General features: G+C 33.0%; 1 protein-coding gene across 3 annotated transcripts in view; it reads right to left on the minus strand.

Annotated features, from left to right (window-relative positions):
- Positions 1 to 1,743: 1,743 nt before the first annotated feature.
- The window catches only part of LOC110039035 (cycloartenol synthase), a 56,436-nt gene continuing 39,534 nt past the window's right edge, over positions 1,744 to 18,645 (minus strand). The window contains exons 12-18 of one of the 3 annotated variants that reach the window (XM_020743994.1): positions 15,779 to 15,835; positions 6,770 to 6,816; positions 6,552 to 6,695; positions 5,980 to 6,157; positions 3,362 to 3,442; positions 2,634 to 2,717; positions 1,744 to 2,157 (exon numbers count right to left, since the gene is read on the minus strand). In XM_020743994.1, coding sequence (XP_020599653.1) covers positions 2,041 to 2,157; positions 2,634 to 2,717; positions 3,362 to 3,442; positions 5,980 to 6,157; positions 6,552 to 6,695; positions 6,770 to 6,816; positions 15,779 to 15,835 — 708 coding nt within the window. In that variant the 3' untranslated portion in view covers positions 1,744 to 2,040. The remainder of the gene's footprint in view (positions 2,158 to 2,633; positions 2,718 to 3,361; positions 3,443 to 5,979; positions 6,158 to 6,551; positions 6,696 to 6,769; positions 6,817 to 15,778; positions 15,836 to 18,645) is intronic. The other 2 variants (XM_020743982.1, XM_020743990.1) reach the window with 2 other exon arrangements.

Consider the following 18,645-nt stretch of genomic DNA (forward strand, 5'->3'; position numbering starts at 1 on the left):
ATAAAACATAAAGATATGGTCTTAAAGCCGATCCTTGTTGTAATTTGACAGAAATAGGAAAATATTTGGTCAATCCTCCAGTTCGAACACAAGTAACAGCTCTAGCATACAAATCTTTAATGACTTGAATATAAGTCATATCAACACCTTTCTTCTCAAGAACTCTCCCAAGGATATCTCTTGGAACCTTATCGTAAGCTTTTTCTAAATCAATAAATGTCCAGTAAATTTTTGGTATTTTGAACATTGTATTTTTTTTTATTTCTATTCTAAGAAGTATTGTATCTTCTTTTTCTTTTGCATGCAAGTGGTGTGTCTGAGCTCGAGCCTACTATCCAACAACAAATTGCTGTTGTTGTACGCTCATGCCCCATCCAAATGCCGTTGATACCCCATATTTTTACTTCCTTAAATTTTTCCACAGTCCGTTCCCCACTAAATCTACTTCTTAAACACCTTATAGGAGTCCTAGCACAATATCATTTAATATTAGAGCCCGACAATCTCTGCGCATATAAAAAATCCAAAGAACTTAAAATCTTCCATAGATTTAATTCCCTAATTGTTCATACTACAATTCCTAACCCTAAGCCTAAATTTTTAAAAGCTATTCTTCATACCTCCACCAAAAATCCACCCCGACAAAAATCATCAAAACCTAAGCCCCCGACCATTCTTAATTCGCAATCATACATCCGTCGAAACCCTTATCAGGAGAAAAGGACATAATGATGCCTAAGAGAAACACTCAAAAATGTATTTGAGAACTTACTTTGCAGGACACCTCAAAAAATTCTCCAACTGCAACAAATATTAATCACTTTTGAGAGAAGACAATCTTAAGAGGCCACTTATAGCTACAACAGTGACTCTCCGAATCAAGAGAAGGAAGTATATTCATTCCACAATGAAGTTTACCATGACGAAAAATCAATACCCGACAGTTTGTTATTGAATATCAGATATGTCAAAAATTTGAAGTGAAGTTTACTCTATCTTGAGAAAGTTGTCAGAAGTTCTAACTGAATGTTTACCTCCTTGATTATCGCCACTGATAGAGATTCAATGTGTCATATATTTCATTAATTGGTCGGTTCCTCCAAACAAACTTGTTCGTCGAATATTGAATGCACCCAAGAGTATGATGAGTGGGAGAAGTTACAAGCTTAATGGTTTGTTGCTTGATTCGTGACAATACTTGTTTACGCACAGTTAAAGCTCCAACTGTGCTAAAAAAAGACAACTATTTTATTATATCAAATCAAACTTTGAAATGACATTATGTATTTCAAAGTTATTTGGGATGGACATGAGTATAGATTTTAGAGTGAGATTGCCCTAATATAGGAAGGTGGCGATTTTGTTATGGTAATGGTGGGTCGATTTCAAAAGCCTCCAAGCAGAATGCTTTCCTAACTCAGGAGAATGACATAAGAGCCTCTGATTCCACATGACTCCATGCAATTTTGTAGAATTGTGGAATCCCGCTATCACAGGCGCCGACCAGGCACAAAACCCACCAGATTTTCTAATTCTAGCTCAATTTTCCTCCTGTTTAACTATTGATTATTTACTTACTTCTAATTAAGTTATTTACTGATAGAGAATTTTTATATAATATGTATTTTATTATCTTGAGACAGCTAATTTAGTAGTGTATTTTCGAGATTGTATTTTCTGATTTCAGCTCTAAGGAATATTGTATCATCTTTCTTTTGCAAGTAATGTCTTTGTATCTTGCTTAATAACAAGTGGTAGAACCTTTTCCTATCACATACATTTTCCGTTTCGACATTCAACCGCTATTTTCAGTCTGGACAGCTGCCGAAGTGCTAGATCCTAACGTTCAACAGCAGATTCTGCACCCGAAAACTTAGTTCCTAAGTCTAATTCTTAAACACATTCTCAAAGCTCTAAAACGGAATCTTTAATATATTTTACTTCATTAAAATATTACATTATTGTTATCCAAGAGAGATGCTTTTGAAGAGATAGAAGCATGAGGTTCGAGGAGCTGTTTATCTCAGACATGAAGTTATGTTAATTGCTTGCCTTCAGAACCCGAGTGCGGTATTCTCCGAGTGCCCAGATGGGGAAGATGTTGCGATATGCTGAATAGCTGATCATGCAGTTTCTGTTGAAAACTCCCATAATTTCCTGCAACACGTCAGGTAAGGCTTTAAATACTTCAATAATGCACTAAATCATCATCATCATTTGCATGATCACAATTAAAAACTCTGTTATTCATTGATTTCTGTTGAGAACCATAAGACCAATTCTGCATAATTTTTTTTTTCAGAAAAATAAAAAAATGACGAAAAAATGTCGCATAGATGTCTTCTTAGGCCGTGTTTGGCTATTACTATTATTTACATTAAATAGGATTTAAATCCAATAAATCTTGTGACGGAGATGGAGCTTGTCGATAATAAAATAAATCCTTTAAATTCGTCTCTCATTCAAATTTATTAACAGTCATAATAAAGACGGAACGTGATGAAAAGTGACAGAATGCAAAAAATTTCGATTTAACGTGACCTTGCATTTAAGTTTCATTTTTTTAGTGCTTGGCTACATTCAAGTTAAATCAATCCCTAAATCATATTTTTGTTAATAAATTTAATTGGTACCTGCTGAGGGAATTCGCCGCTCTCCAGTTGCATGTTAATCAAGGTTTTCGCTGCTCGATTCAATGGCTTCGGATCTCTTTCAGCCTGTTTAAGGGGGGAAAAATAAGAAAGATTTAGATGAAAACACAAAAAGCAAAAATTTTAGATGGAATATTATGATTGCAAATTTTTTAATGTATACATTCTGTTTGACTTACATAAAAATTTGAGATTTCTAATATTGTCCCCTTCAGATTTTTGCCTCATAGTTTTTATGTCTATTTACAAACTTCGCAAGGATCATACGATTTTACGACAATGAAAGAAATCATAAATCTCAATAATATACATGCTTCAAACTTCTATTTTCAGGAATTGGTGCATAGTTCCTTATTCCAAATCTCGATATGCTAAGCTTTAGATACATCATAATGTCATAAAATTATTCAGCATAAGAACTGAAGATAATAAATGGAGCATATAATCAAAGAAGCTTTTAGATAACAATAATTTGTGATGAACAGAGTCTAATATGATTCATAAAATATGTAACGTGATAACTTAAAATGAGAAATCAATTGCTACGAATGCTTAACAGAATTATTTTCTGTGTTACCCGATATTTTATTTTATAAATAAAACTACAAGGACTTTTCAGAAAAAAAATATTAAATATAAACTGAAGCTTTATTATCACAAAAGGAAATATAAATGAGATGCAGTTGAATAATTTAAGAGATTGTACTGACCTGTCCAGCATCTATTAGGGCCAACATGGCCCATGCCGTGTTTACTGCATGAGACCGACATCCTTCAAGATTTGTGTACACCTGATTACAAGAGTTAAAGAAAAGTTTATATTATAAGTATAATAATTCAGTCAAGCTTAGGCTTAAACCCAAATTCAGTTAATATTTGAATAATCATTCATTGTGCTTTTGTGTCAATTTACCACATCAAGCTGGCATGAACTTGTCAATGAAGTGAGGATCACTGAATAATGAACCACTCAATTCTTATAAATTTACATATAAACTTTGATTTTTAAATTTATAACACTCAAATCTTTAAAAATATCACTATCAATAAATTTTAAAAAGCAAAATACACATTTTCATGCATAGATGAAGTGGTAGAAATGTAACTACCGAAGTTTAGGTGTTAGACAGGTAAATACATAGTAATTATGTGGCATGTATGCAAATCTTCCTTATTTTTATCATATATAATATGAAGCATATAACCAAATCATCAATGAAGTTAGTGAAGGAAATGTTGATCAAGGCATATAGTTTGCAAGGAAGAGTGAGTGAAATCTAGAACTCAAAGAACTTAGTTCAAAAGAATATATTTCAATGATATTTTTGGGTTTGGAGTTTTAACAATTAGAACAAAATCTTAAAATTAACTAATATACATCAATTGACCAAATAATAACTCATAAATTATGTTGCAACATTCTATTGATTTAGTCATATTACCAAAAATAAAACTGACCAAATTTACTAATTCTTGAATCGTTGCAGTTCTTGTTGACAGCCACTCAGTTGCATTTGTCACGCCAGTTGACTCATTAACCAAATGTAACCAAAGAGGTAAAGCAACCGAAAGAACTTTTTTAGTACCACATATGTAAAAAAAGAAAGATTGTATAAATTAAAAAAATTTATGATGTCTCATCATGAACCAAGCAACTTTAAACTTAACTCCAGGTCAAATCATTCAGAATGGGTATTCAGCTTATTAATAGGAAATCAAAAACAGCGCAACTGCAATTTTGGAAGGACCAAAGTTCAGATTTGAGATTAAAATAAACATTTCCATCCTATGTCTGCTTACATTAACTAAGTTGGTAAGGACTTCATTCTATAGGTGGGATGAAGGGTGCCAAAATCATCAAAGGTTTGACTTTAGTATATAACTGAAATAGAGAAGTTTAAAGGACTTGTTTGCATATATTTGATCAAATTTATACATTGTTAAAAATTCACTTGGCAACAACCTCTTAAATATTTCTTACATCATGTGGTGTCTGCAAGCATTCTTTATGTATTTGTAGGCTTAATGGGTTCAATAAGTGTCTCCCGTATTGTCCTAACTGTTTGCTCTCCTAAGTCGGAGAAATTGTATTGTGCTGAATACCATTTGTCACACCTGTAACTCAAGTCCATCAAGATGTTTTTCTACTTGGTACAATTTTCTAGAAAAGTCACCACCTTAAGTGTGTTCAAGCATGGGCTTGTTTAACTTAGAAATTCCAAGGAAATGAAAAAATACTACAATGTTTAAGAGTGTATCTTACCTAAAGCATCAAAAAAAAAATCTGGGATATTACCCCTTTAATGAGCTCGAGCAGCAAAAGTGCTGTTCATTGGTTGGCACATCAAAAGTTAGAAAAACTTTTTGCTTCAACTTCTTAATAATAACCGTATGGAGAAGCATAATCCATCAATATCTTATCATCATCAGAATAAGAACATATTTTACTTGTGTGGGGCTTAAAGTAGCTTCGTCTATGTTGTTTGTGAACACTATGAGGAATACTAAGAGAGATGCTCTACGTGCGAGTAAATTTGAGCAACACTTGAGCTTGAGGTGGCAAATTCTATAAGAAACTTCAAATCATGTGTTTAACCTATCAAAGATGCTATGCTAATAAATCTATGAAAATATTTATTAATAGATCAATAAGAACATTGGGCAGATATAAACCAATTTCTTCATAAATCATGAAGCACTACACTGTTATTTACAATAGTATATATAAAACAAAAACAATATAGGCATGAGCAAAATAAGGAACGAGTACTTTATACATTTTCAATATTACTGTAGCTCAAATTATTTTGTTGAGGAATGATACATAATACTTAACATTCAAGAATAGAACCCACATAATTAGTTTATTCTATGACCTAGATGATGAACTGATATGTAAAAAACTTCAAATCATACCGTGTTTAACCTATCAAAGATGCTATGCTAGTAAATCTATGAAAACATTTATTAATAGATCAATAGGAACATTAGGCCGATATAAACCATTTTCTTCATAACGACAGAAATGAAGCACTATAATGTTATTTACAACAGTATATAAAACAAAAACAATTTAGACACAAAGAAAATAAGGAACAACTAATTTATACCTCTTCAATATTACTTTAGCTTTATTTTGTTGAGGAATGATATATAATACTTAATATTCAAGAATGGAACCCACATAATTAGTTTCTTCTATCAACCTAGATGATGAACTGATATGAATCTCGTGAAACCAGAACAGCACAAGATTAGAGAAAAAGGAGATTACAAAGTAAATTGGAATTACATGAATAGAGGAAAAAATAAATCAGGTAAAGATTACCTTATCTTGACAAGAAAGATAACTCTCCCCCCAACCACCAGAAGCTAGTTGCTTAGATAACAGGAAATTACATGCTTTTTGGATAGAAGGACTATTTTGATATGATTTTCCAGCTGCAATTAGTCCCTTCACTCCAAACCATATTCCATAAGTGAAGCAAACAGCCCAAGAACCATACCTGTAAACAATTGCGCAGCTGTTAAAATGCAATTTCACTATGATGAAAAAATGATGCATAATGTTGAATGTAGTGCATATGGCCTCGGTATGTAAGAGTATCTAGTAAAGTGTCAAAATAGTCTCCTAACTATTTACATGGGGCATTTAAGTCCCACAGTATATCAAAATGTGTCAATTAGTCCCTAGAATCTTTAAATTGGGATTGAAATAGTCATTCGTGGGGACTATTTCATTGTATAGTAAAAGAGTGTGGGACTAAATTGATTCTTTTATAGATGTTTAAACTAAAATGACCCATTACAAACAGCTGGGAGACTATTTTTACACTTATCTAAAATTTTTAACGATTACAGCCTAAAACATCCCTACCAAATAAAGAATTGAGCACAAACCATGAACCATCTGGTTTCTGTATCTTCTCAATGAAATGAGCAGCCTTTTGAATGCAATTATCTATCTCTTTTCTTCGATGTTCAGGGAATAATTTTTTGAATGCTGTTAAAGCCTGAATTGATGCTGATGTGCATTCCACATATCTGCCAATAAAGTTTGGCATACCGAGATATAATTAAAAAGTATCAAATTCATTAAAATTGTCTAAATTTCTTACGGATAGTCAATAACTATGTCTCCAAATGTCTCAGCGGGATTGATAATCTGAAAAAAGAAATACCAGCATTTCAGAAAAATTTTCAATATCTATACTCCTATCATTATTCCATTGTCTATCTCAAAAATTGCAGTCATAAATATGTCAAAAAATAGATTTAAAAGATTAAGCTCATAAATGTACGGATTGATATGCTGTAATTAGGCAAATCGTTGTAAATCTCCATACCATGTCTTTGGTCTATTCAAGGAAAACTTTTACAAGGGTTATTGCGACAATGTATACAAACACGGCATAGTAATTATTTAGCACTTTTTAGACATAATAGACCAATTATCTATCAGTGATATCATGACTTCCATTGAGATAAAACGCACGAGGCATCAACAGTTTTTTTGGCATTTAATTAAATTCAAGTAAATAGAAACCACTTGTAATTGAAGCAAGTTAATATCTAAGTTTTCCATAAAGCAACTAGTTTTTGTTTGAAAATAGAATTTGCAATTTAATTAGAAAATGTCAATATCTCATCCCATCTTTCAGTTAGGTCAGCGCCTAAGTGCAATTTAGTCTTTTATGCGCCTAAGGACAATTTAATCATTTATTATTTATTATTGTTTAATATAAATAGAGCTAATATGTTTAGTGCAAGGATTATGTATGAGATTATTGTTTTGAGTTTAGGGACGGGGTTTGGGAGACATTTCCTACCTCTCAAATTGTAGGTGCTTATCTTTTATGTACTTGTATGAGTTGTTGGCGTTGTATTGCTTTGATTTGATAAAGACAATTTTTTTTGTTCTAATTTTCTATGGAAAAATCAATTCGATTCGTATCAAATTGGTATCAGAGCTTTTGATTTCTGGTAGATCAACGACAACGACAGATCATATCTTACTGAAGTATCGAACCCTCACTACCAAGAATGCGGTGTACAATAATTTGTTGTGAGACAGCGAAGGCTAACAAAGGATCACAATATCCAGTTATATGCCAACCCGCATAAAAGAATTTAGAATCGTTGCTTTTTGAAGATTTGTGTGATGTCTAGAGATTAAAGTCGAACCTGCGTATAGAGGTTTAGGGATCACAACGTCCAGAGTCCCGCGAGGCGTGCAGGAGTTATTCGTCGAACCCGAGTCCAAAGTTCCACGCCACTGTCGCTTATGACCAAACCTTGTGATTTACTCAGGATTATGGCGTACAAGAATTCGTTGTGAGTTTAGTAAAAGCTTTTATGATCGAAAAGTGATTTGGGAGTAATGGCGGCAAAAAAAGTGGATGATTTGGAGTAAAAAATTAGAGGAAGATGTGAGCCAAATAAAATATGAAATAGAAGATTGTTCCTTGTCCCTGGACGGGTGGTTCTAGTCTATGGAGGGGTGTTTTGAGAGGAGATTTACGACCTTAGAAGAAATGATGAAAAAAATTACACAAAACCACCTTAGCACATTATGAGATCGAGCGACATCTTGTGGGACGTGAAGGGTAGCGATCAAAAGGATTGGCACGGTATCAGACAAAGTCGTAACCTTAGGCGGATATGAAGTCGTGGGGTCGAGAAAAGGAATTAGGAGCAGATTCGAGCATGTAATAACTCTGAAACTTAGGGTTTCTCCCATCAATGTGCGCCCCAAATCGCAATCGTTAAGTACAAAAGGACGAGATCGAGAGATTGATTCAAGAGATGACAAAGGCTAGGATCATATAGTTTAGTGTGAACTCCTTCTCTAGCACAACCTTGCTAAAGATGCGAGTTGGTATCTCTGCATGGATTATCAGACAATGAATAAATAAACAGTAACTGATAAATTTCGAATTCCGAAGATCAATGAGTTATTGAGATGAGTTGTTTGGGTTACGATGTTCTCCAAAATTAACTTGAAGGCAAGGTTCCAAAAAATCTACATGCGGTTGAAGGATGTACACAAGCTGATGTTTTGAACTTATGAGGTCAATATGAATTTCTAATCAAATGGAAAGAATTATTAGATGATGATGCTGCAGGAAATCTAGACGACTAGAACCAATAGTAGTTTTCTTTTGTCCCACCTTGAGGACAATGTCTTTTTGGGAGAGTGTTGTTATGTCGGAACCTAAGGGCAATTTAATCTTTTTTGCGCCAAAGAATAATTTTGTTTTTTTGTTATTTATTATTGTTTAGTATAAATAGGGCTAATATGTTTAAGGTGAATGCTATGTGCGAGATTGATGTCTTGAGTCTTAGGGTTACATTTTGGGAGAGATCCCCTACCTCTCGAATTGTAGGATTTGGGAAAGACCACCTACCCCTTGAATTGTAGATGCTCATTTTTTATATATTTGTGTGAGTTGTCGGTGTTGTATTGCTTTGATTTGATATCAGCAAAATAAAGAATTTATTTTTTTCTAATTTTATGTGGAAAAATCAATTTGGTTAGACAAAAATTAAAACTCCCACACTCCCTTCTAACTCCCTCAAAATTAATTTATAAAAAAATATAATTCTTCTAGTGTCTTTCCAATAGTAAATTTCCACTTCATCCATGCAATCTATGTTCCATTGATCCTTCCACCTTATGGAAAATTAATTCTTATAATTTTCCTTTAATCTAACCGAACCCCCACCTCCCTAATGGAGATTTACAAGTTTAAACTAAGTGAAAATGTTAAGCAAGCAAATGAAGTAAAATACCTTAGATTGGTTCAATTTAAATTGGTTCCGACGACTAATCTTAATGCATTGCAAAAGGTAGAATTATGCTCAACACAAAGTGATGGATATTTTTTTAATATTTTTAATTTAAAGGCTTATTTATCTTTTTTTTTTATAGATTTTACTATTTATATATATGTTTGTAAGGGTATACGTATAGACCATTTTATAAAAGGGACTTTTATTGTCGAGAGTGGGGGAGATTAGGGGTTAGTGGTATTGGAGGCTAGAAAATATGTTTATTTAGGATTTGGAGGCTAGAATTCTTTCAATTGAGATATGATGCCAATGTAATCGTCATCTCGTATTTGGGGTTGCTTAGTTTAGTAGAGTTTATGGGGGGCATAAGGGCATAGACCTTATTGGGTAGAGTTGACATTGAATTTTCCAATATAAAGGAAAGATGCTAGAGGCTTCTTGCTTCTATGCTCGAAAAATATTTTACCCATCATCATTAACAAGGGCTTATTTTATAGCCTTTAGTCGACTTGGAACTTTGATAGACTATTTGAGCTCAATTGACAAAAAGGGTGACTTTATTTTTTTATTCATTTTTCCTTGTTTAGAGAGAGTTGGATTAACTAATACATAGAGAAGAGAATATTAGTTTATAGCACAACTCTAGGCAGATTAAACACAAGGTTAGCTATAAGAGTTTAACATATTTCACTAGAAGTAACCCATATGCATATTGACTTTGAATTTGGTAGTTTGTAGGTAGATATGCATCTAGTAAGGTATGTGAACATAATTGTAGTGGAGCCCATTTGGTTCAATAGGGCTACTAACGAGGGTAAACTTGTCTAAGATAGAATGATTAGTAGAGTGACCTGCTATGGTCGACATATTTGAATCATTAGGGGATGATAAGAGTTATGTGTGGAGCCTAATTGGTAAGGAAAAGCACCTAGGAACAAATCAGCGGGCAACCCAACACCCAGGGGGGGCCCTACGCCTGGTAGCAGGCAAACCAACACCAAAGCAGACGCCCAACCAAAGATTCCCAGGCAAAAACTCGTCACCAATAAGAGCACTCAGCAGAAGACTATTTTCCTCTGGAACAGAGAACCCATAAACTCCGCATCCGAGGATGGCGCCAAGGTTCGTAACCGATTTTGGCAGTTTTAGACTTTAAGTTTCGTATTTCCTCACAGAGGAAGGTGTGTGAAAATACTGTGAAGTGATGTTGCGAGTTGGTGTTGAATTTCTGTTAGTTCTCTTGTGCGAAAGAGAAAGGAAAGGAGCGTTCATGAGTTCCAGAAGAGTAGAGAAGCTTGAGTTTGAAATCTGTACAATTTCACCTCATTTCATAGTGAATTTCTTTGTGTGGTGTGATTTTGTGATTTTTTTCTATTCTCAGATTTTTTTTCAAATTAAATCTTGGTGTTATTTGCAATTTTTTTCTGGAATTACTTTTGTGTGCGCTTTCGTTCAAGCATTTTGTTTCGGACCAGTCGAATTGATGTTTCGTATTTATCTTAAACCATAACAAGGGGTATCTAAATATAGTTTTCCAAAGATCTTTCATTCGAGTAGGTACAAGGTGGATAATTTTAATGTTACGAACTTAGTGTTGTGGAAAATACAAATTGAAGATGTACTGTATCAAAAAAAATTATAATTGCCATTGGAAGGAATCACCAATAAGCCTAAATTGATGACTGAAAAAATTGGAACTGTTTGATCAAACAAAGTTGAGTAATAGAAAAGTACACTTAGACCGAAAGGACAACTTTATAAGATGACGGTGAGACTTGCAATGCTCTATGGCGTAGAATGTTAGCCTTTAAAGAAGAAGCATAAAACAAAGTTAAGTGTTGCCAAGATGAGAATGCTTAGGTGGTTGAGTGGCTTGACACTTGAGACAAAATGCAAAATGAATATATTCGTGATAGAGTTGGTGTAGCTTTAGTGGAGGATAAAATTAGAGAGAGTCGTCTTAGATGGTTTGGTCACATTAAACATCGACCACTTGATGATTCGGTTCGGAGAGTATCTTAAGAAAGGAAGAGATAGACCGAGAAAGACTTGGGTATATTGTATAAAAATTGATCTTAATTTATTAGAATTAAATGAAAATATGACACTCAATAGGACGCAATGGTGAAAAAGAATTCATGTAGCCAACCCCATTTAGTGGGATGAAGGCTTGTTGTTGTTGTTGTTGTTTGATCAAACAATTCTAGGTTCGATTTGACTAAATTTTCTAATATGTTGCTTTTAGCATTGTGAATGAGAAAACTATGATAGATCCCATGGATACACTAACAAGAATGTATGAAAAGCCCTCAGCTTAAAAAAAATTTTCTAATGAAGAAATTATTCAATATGAAAATGATAGATGGTAGTTTAGTGATTGAATATTTAAATAATTTCATCACTGTGATAAACCAGTTATGTTTTGTGGGCATCAAGTTCGATGGCAAGATCAGCTAGGGACAAATGAAAATTGTTTGATCAAACAACTATAGGTTCAATTCAACTCACTTTTCACATGTTGCTTTAAAAATTGTGAATAAGAACTATGATAGATTTCATGACTACACTAACAAGGATGTATGAAAAGCCCTTGACTTCAAATAAAATTTTTTTAATGAAATAGTTGCTCAATATTAAGATGAATGATGGTAGTTTGGTGGTAGAATATTTGAATAATTTCAACACTGTGACAAACCAATAGTGTTCAGTGTGCATAGAGTTCGATGATGAGGGCAGAACACAGTTACTTTTATCTTTATTGTTAGAAAGTTGTCATGGACTAGTCACTGTTATGAACTCTTCAAGTAACATGAAGTTAAAATTTGATGATAATGTGGTCGGGTTAGTACTGAATGAATAAGTTCACAAAACAAAGATGAATGTTAGAACTGCAAGAAGAAATGTCACTGCAAGAAGGAATACAAAACTCTAAAGGTTGGTCGTGGAGGTCCAGATAGGAAGATATCTATAAATGTTTCCATAGTTGACTCCCTAGTTTTCTCCCTAGATAACATTGAATCTTGGATAGTAGATTCAGGAGTTCCTATTTATGCATGCCCCAAAAAGAGGTGCTTAAAAACTACACTGGAAGTGATCTATGGAAGATAACAAGGTCCGCATTATTATTGGAAATAGTGATATGATATCAAATTGTCTATTGGAACAGTCTGAAAGCCTAATGAAGTTAGCCATGTTTCATGTTTAAAGAGAAGTTTGATCTTGGTGAGCTACCTTGCAAGGTCAGGGTATGTGACTAATTTCACGCAGGTAGTTTTTGAAAGACAACCAACTGGGCAATGATGATGGCTCAAGGCAATGTTGACTCTTCATCTGATCAATGAGATGTCTAAAAAAATTGATGTAGTTGGAACAAAGATTGATGCAGATTTTTGGCTTCACAGGCTTGACTGTATGAGTGAGAAATATATAAAGTCCATACTTTCTAAGAACAAACATCATAGTTTAAACTATATAGAGTTAGATTTTTGTGAAGCTTGTGTCCACGGTAAACAAAAGAATGTTATTTTCTCCAAAAATGAGTCAAATGTGAAGTTCAAAAAGCTAGAGTTAGTGCATACTGATGTATGGGGTCATATTCCACTTCATTCAATTAGAGGTTCTCAATACTTTGTCACTTTCATTGATGATCATACCAGAAAGGAGTGGGGTGTTTAAGAAGTAGAAGGCCATAGTTGAGAATAAAACAGGCTTGAGGTTTAAGTGTCTCAGATCAAATAATAGTGACGAGCATCGTGATCAAAGATTCAAGAGCTATTGTGCATCAGAAGGAATAAAGCATGAGTTCATTGTTCCAAAGACATCACATCAAAATGGTGTGGTTGAACACATGAATAGAATCATCACAAAGTGTGACAAGAGTATGAGGTTGCATGCAGACTTGTCAAAATTATTCTAGACAAAAATAGTGAACTCTGCAAATCTTTGCATGCAATCTTGCAAATATTTCTAGTAGTGAAGCTTAATTTACCTACAATTTGGGTAGACATTAGATTCTTACAATTGCCTCTATCAATGATGAGACTACACAACTTCCCTTAATGGATACGAAAAATATAGTACCGAAGCCGTTGTTGTTTTCTCTTGGGCTCAATTTGGAGAAATAGCAAACCATTAACATCTCTCCATTATTGAAAGGTAAAATGTTCATAGCTACATGCTCTAGTTTGAAGTCTTAGATGTTATGTATGATCATTCATTTCCCGACCATGGACTGATTTCTCCTCGAGTGGGGCAGAGTTTATTCTTGCAAAAACAGTGAACACTGTAGGTTTTTGCATGCAGACTTGTGAATATTTCTAGTACTGAAGCTCAATTTTTAATTGCAATTTAGGTTGACGTTAAATTCTCACAATGGCCTCTATCAATGATGAGGCTACACAGTTTCCTTTAATGGATACAAAAAATAAAGTGCCAAAGCCACCGTTGCTTTCTCTTGGGCTCAATTTTGGAGAGATCTTCCACCACTAACATTTCTCCATTACTGATGAAGAGCTGATACTCATCCTCATTCAAATCCTCTCATAAATCTTCATTATCTACTTCTTCAAAAGCCCTCATCCTCAATGAAAAAAATCAATCTTTTGTTTGAATAATTGAAGGCAAAATGTCTATAGCTACATTTCTAGCATGAAGACATAGATGTCATCTTATGATCATTCATTTCCCCACCTTGGACTGATTTCTTCTCCAGTTGGGCAGATTTTGTTCTTCCAAAAGTTATGTTCTTGTTACTCGATCTCAAGGCCAAACCCTGCCTGAAGAGTAGTGTTGTCCTGATGTTATTGTGTTGTTACTCCACCTTTAGGGCTAATCTTTCCATATGATGTAAAGACCAATAACTACATCATGTCGCCAACAAATGGACTTAAAGTTTCAAAATATCATATCACAATACTCACCTCTAGTTCCACTAACTCATATTTCAGTATGAGTTGTTTAATTTTTTTGTAGATATAAGACATCATGCCAATAGTGTGTTGAATGGCTATTACCTCTTCATCCAAGATCACATTACGATGTTGTTATTTCTTTTACATTAGCCGCTTCAAATTTCCCACCATAGAAAAACATTCTTTTTGAGCTTGAAAACCACTAAGTTGACTTTTATATCATGTGGATGTTTTTATAATCAATGATTCGTTTCATAATTTGGGGCTATTTAATCAGCTAATTCAGATATAAGTGCTATCAAAATTTGGTAACCCCATCTACACCTAAAGTCACTCTCTGCACTTATACTCAGTGACAAAATCAATGAGGCATTGGTTCCTCATCGTAGGAGGCTTCTCGGTGAAAGAAATTTTCTGCATCTTCTCTACCCAATTCGTCACCATCATGGCTATTGGTAAATTCTCTTTGTTATTTACTTTCAAATTTAGTGAGTCTGCATTACAATTGAAAATTTTCTTATTGCATATCCTCTATGATAAGCTCTTGAACACATATTTAAAAATTCCTCCTTAGTGACACGGTGGTTTCTCCCCAAATAGGCTTTTGTCCAATTGCAGGGTTGGAGATTTTTTATTTGGTCAAAGGCGGGGGTTTCAATTTTCGAGTGGATGGAGGATTTTTGTGTAAATATCAGGATTTGTATGGCCCTAATATCAAATGATAGCAATCAAGGTCCCAATAAACATTAGAAATCAAAGATGAAATTCTGGTACGTTTGTAAGAGAATAAAAATGAAGAACTTGAAATAATGTGAATTTGAAGAGTAATGTCGTGCGAACACTGTTTCACACACACTCAATCAAGATCAAAACACGAGTTGAAAGAGAATGATTACAACACCCCAAACAGGAGAAAGCAGAAAATGAATACCAACTTTTTTAGTTTAATACTGAAAATTTCAAGTAAACCTAAGAGAACACAAAAAATTTCATTTAAAAACATATCTTAAGAATCCTACTTCTAACACATTTGAAAGGTTTGACATTCGAGAAGGTTCTCATATTCCACACAAAATGAAGAAAATGAAGTACGCAAGGATTTCTTATGAGCTATATGAAAGAAATAATCTTACTTCTATCATAAATCTCAGAAGGTCTAAGAATTCAGAAGTACATTTGGGTAAACATGTAAGAAGAAAGTTACATAATTGTATAGATAGTGAGAGAGAATGTTTGACAAAAATAGCAAAATCAATTTTGAAATTGTTTGATTAATAACCATTCGACATGAACCCGAATCTCAATTTACATAGTTGGAGAATAAAACTTACGTAAAGTAATATAGCAGAAATGAAACAATAGCAAACCTTGAAAAAAGTAGGAATAAATAATAAAAAAGAGACAAAATGCATGTTGAATACAAACCTCCAACCAAGCAAAAGATCTTGTCAGTTCGTAAGTTGCAAAACCACCATCCTTATTCTGCATTGACCAATAAAAAACATATTAAGATTCTGAAGTAACTTGTTACAAGCATATTGAAGATTGAAAATGTAGACGTCACAATAGCATTATGGAATTCATTTTGAAAGTAAACAACGCTGAGGATGTACAAATGTTTTTAATATCCAAAGATAAAAAAATAAAATTAAATCAGCAACCAATCAATACAAATAGGCAGAATGGCAATGACATGTGAAAGCAATAAATATATTTATCCTCAACATAATTTACAAGATCATTGTCATTGTCGGTCGGTCCCAAGCCCGGATGTGAAAAGTGGAGAGTTGTGTTAGGTAGTTGACAACTAGCGTAAAACTTGTCGAAAAAATCATGACATAAATTTTTTTAAAAAAATTTGATCATTGTTAAGTGTTAGGGCGTCCCCTAGAAGCGACACATTGTATGGTCTGATTAAAGTGAATGCAAGGGCTGCTATACCGGCGTCCTGGTGTAGTATCAAATACGCAAATGTTCCCACAGTACGGACGTATGCGGGTAAATAAGTTAGTCCATAAAACATATATTGGATAGGATCTTGGAATATATGTACTCTTATTCATAAATTAATGGAATTAATTGATATTATGATTCATAGAAGATAAATATCTTATCTGTTCAAGAAACTAATGGGTTGGAGAAAAGGCTTAGAAGATTGATAACTTAGGTTTTCAACTTTAAAATTCAGGTAAGAGTCACATAAGAAATGTGGTATGTGGTATGTGTAATTATAGATAAGAGTTTGAAAGATAATGTTGTAAAAATTAATAGAGTTAGAGATAGAATTATAACCCTAAGATTATTGTTGATACTAAAATTTTTAATATTATAAGTGTTTATGCTTCTCAAGTAGGTTTAGATATAGGTTCTAAAAATAAATTCTAGAATGACTTAGAAGACTTAATACAAATGATATCTTTTGAAGAAAAAATTTTTATTGGAGGAGATTTAAATGGACATGTCGGTAGAGTGGTAGAAAATTTTAGAAATATTCATGGTGACTACAATTTTGGAGAGATTAATGAAGAAGTTAGAGCTATAATAGATTTTGCTTTAGTGTAAGATTTTGTTATTGTTAATATTTTATTCAAGAAAAGAGATGAAAATATTATTACTTATAAGAATGAAGTTAATAAAACACAAATTAATTATTTTCTTATGAGAAGAAAAGATCGTTGAGAATGTAAAGATTGTAAGGTCATTCCAAGTGAGGATTTAAGTACTCAACATCGATCGTAAGTTCTAGATTTTAAGATAAAGAGTAGTAAAATAAAGAATACTAGAAATCATTATTGTAGAATTAAATGGAGGTACCTAAAAGACATAAATAAAATTATTTTTATGAGTAAAATTCAAGATTTAAAAGTTTGGGATGTTCTTGAAGAAGCAAATTCTTTGTGGGATAAAGTAACAAAAACTATTAAACCAGTGACAAAAATTGTACTTAGAGAATCAAAAGAAAAATTTTCTATAAAAAAAATAGTTGGTGGTGGAATAATAATGTGCAAGAAAAGATAAAATATAAGAAGTTATGTTATAAAAATTGGTTTAAATGTAAAAGCTTAAAGAACTGAGAAAAATATCAAACGACCCATATGGAATCTAAGAGAACAATCTGTGACGCTAAAAATTCTGCTTTTAGTGATCTTTATAATACATTAAATACTAAAGGGGTGAAAAATATATGTATAAACTAGCCAAATAAAGAGAAAATAAAAGTAAAGATTTAACTCAAGTAAAGTATATTAAAGTTGAAAATCAAAAGTGCTTTTCTTAGAAAAAAATATTCAAAATAGCTGGGTGAGTTATTTTGATAAACTTTTTAAAGAAGTTTCGGAAAAAAAATGAACGACCTTAGTGATCTTAATATTGTTAATAATATTAAAATATCTCATTTTTACCATCACATTAGTAAAAAAGAAGTTGAGCAGGCTTTAAAGAAAAGCAAGGGTAAAAAGTTTGTAGGACCTGATGATATCCCAATTGAAGTGTGGAAATATTTAAGAGATTTGGGAGTTTCTTGGCTTACTAAACTCAATATTATTTTAAAAACTAAAAAGATGTCTGAGGAGTAAAGGAAGAGTTTTTTTGTCCCCGTTTTTAAGAATAAAGGGATGCACAAGAGTGTGTCAATTACAGAGGAATTAAGTTGATGTGTCATACTTTAAAATTATGGGAGAGGGTAATTAAACATAGGTTAAGACGCATCACAAAAATTTCTCATAATCAATTTGGATTTATGCCGGGTAAGTCTACTATGGAAGCTATACATTTATTGAGAGGTTTGATGGAGAAGTTCAGAGAAAATAAGGAGGATCTAAATATGATTTTTATTGATTTAGAAAAAGCTTATGATAAGGTTCCAAGAGATAACCTTTGGAGAGTTCTTGAAATGTGTTAATATGACTTATATTTAAGTCAATAAAAATATGTATACAAGAACTATTACTTGTGTTCGAACAAAAGGAGGATTGACCAAATATTTTCCTATTTCTATTGGTTTACATCAGGGATCGGCTTTAAGCCCATAACTTTTTGCTTTAGTTATACATGGTCTTACTGGAAACTTACAGGAGGATGTACCTTATTGTATGTTTTTTTGCTGATGACATCCTTCTCGTGGATAAGACAAGAGAAAAAACTCAGGAAAAACTTGAATTATGGATGTCTACCTTGGATTTTAAAGGCCTTCGTTTGAGTAGAACTAAAATTGAATACATGGAATGAAATTTTAGTAGTAGTAGCTCTAGTGACAAAAATGTAACTATGGGTGATCAAATTATTAAAAGGTG

This window comes from Phalaenopsis equestris, unplaced genomic scaffold, assembly GCF_001263595.1.
Source record: "Phalaenopsis equestris unplaced genomic scaffold, ASM126359v1 Scaffold000002, whole genome shotgun sequence".
NCBI lineage: Eukaryota > Viridiplantae > Streptophyta > Magnoliopsida > Asparagales > Orchidaceae > Phalaenopsis > Phalaenopsis equestris.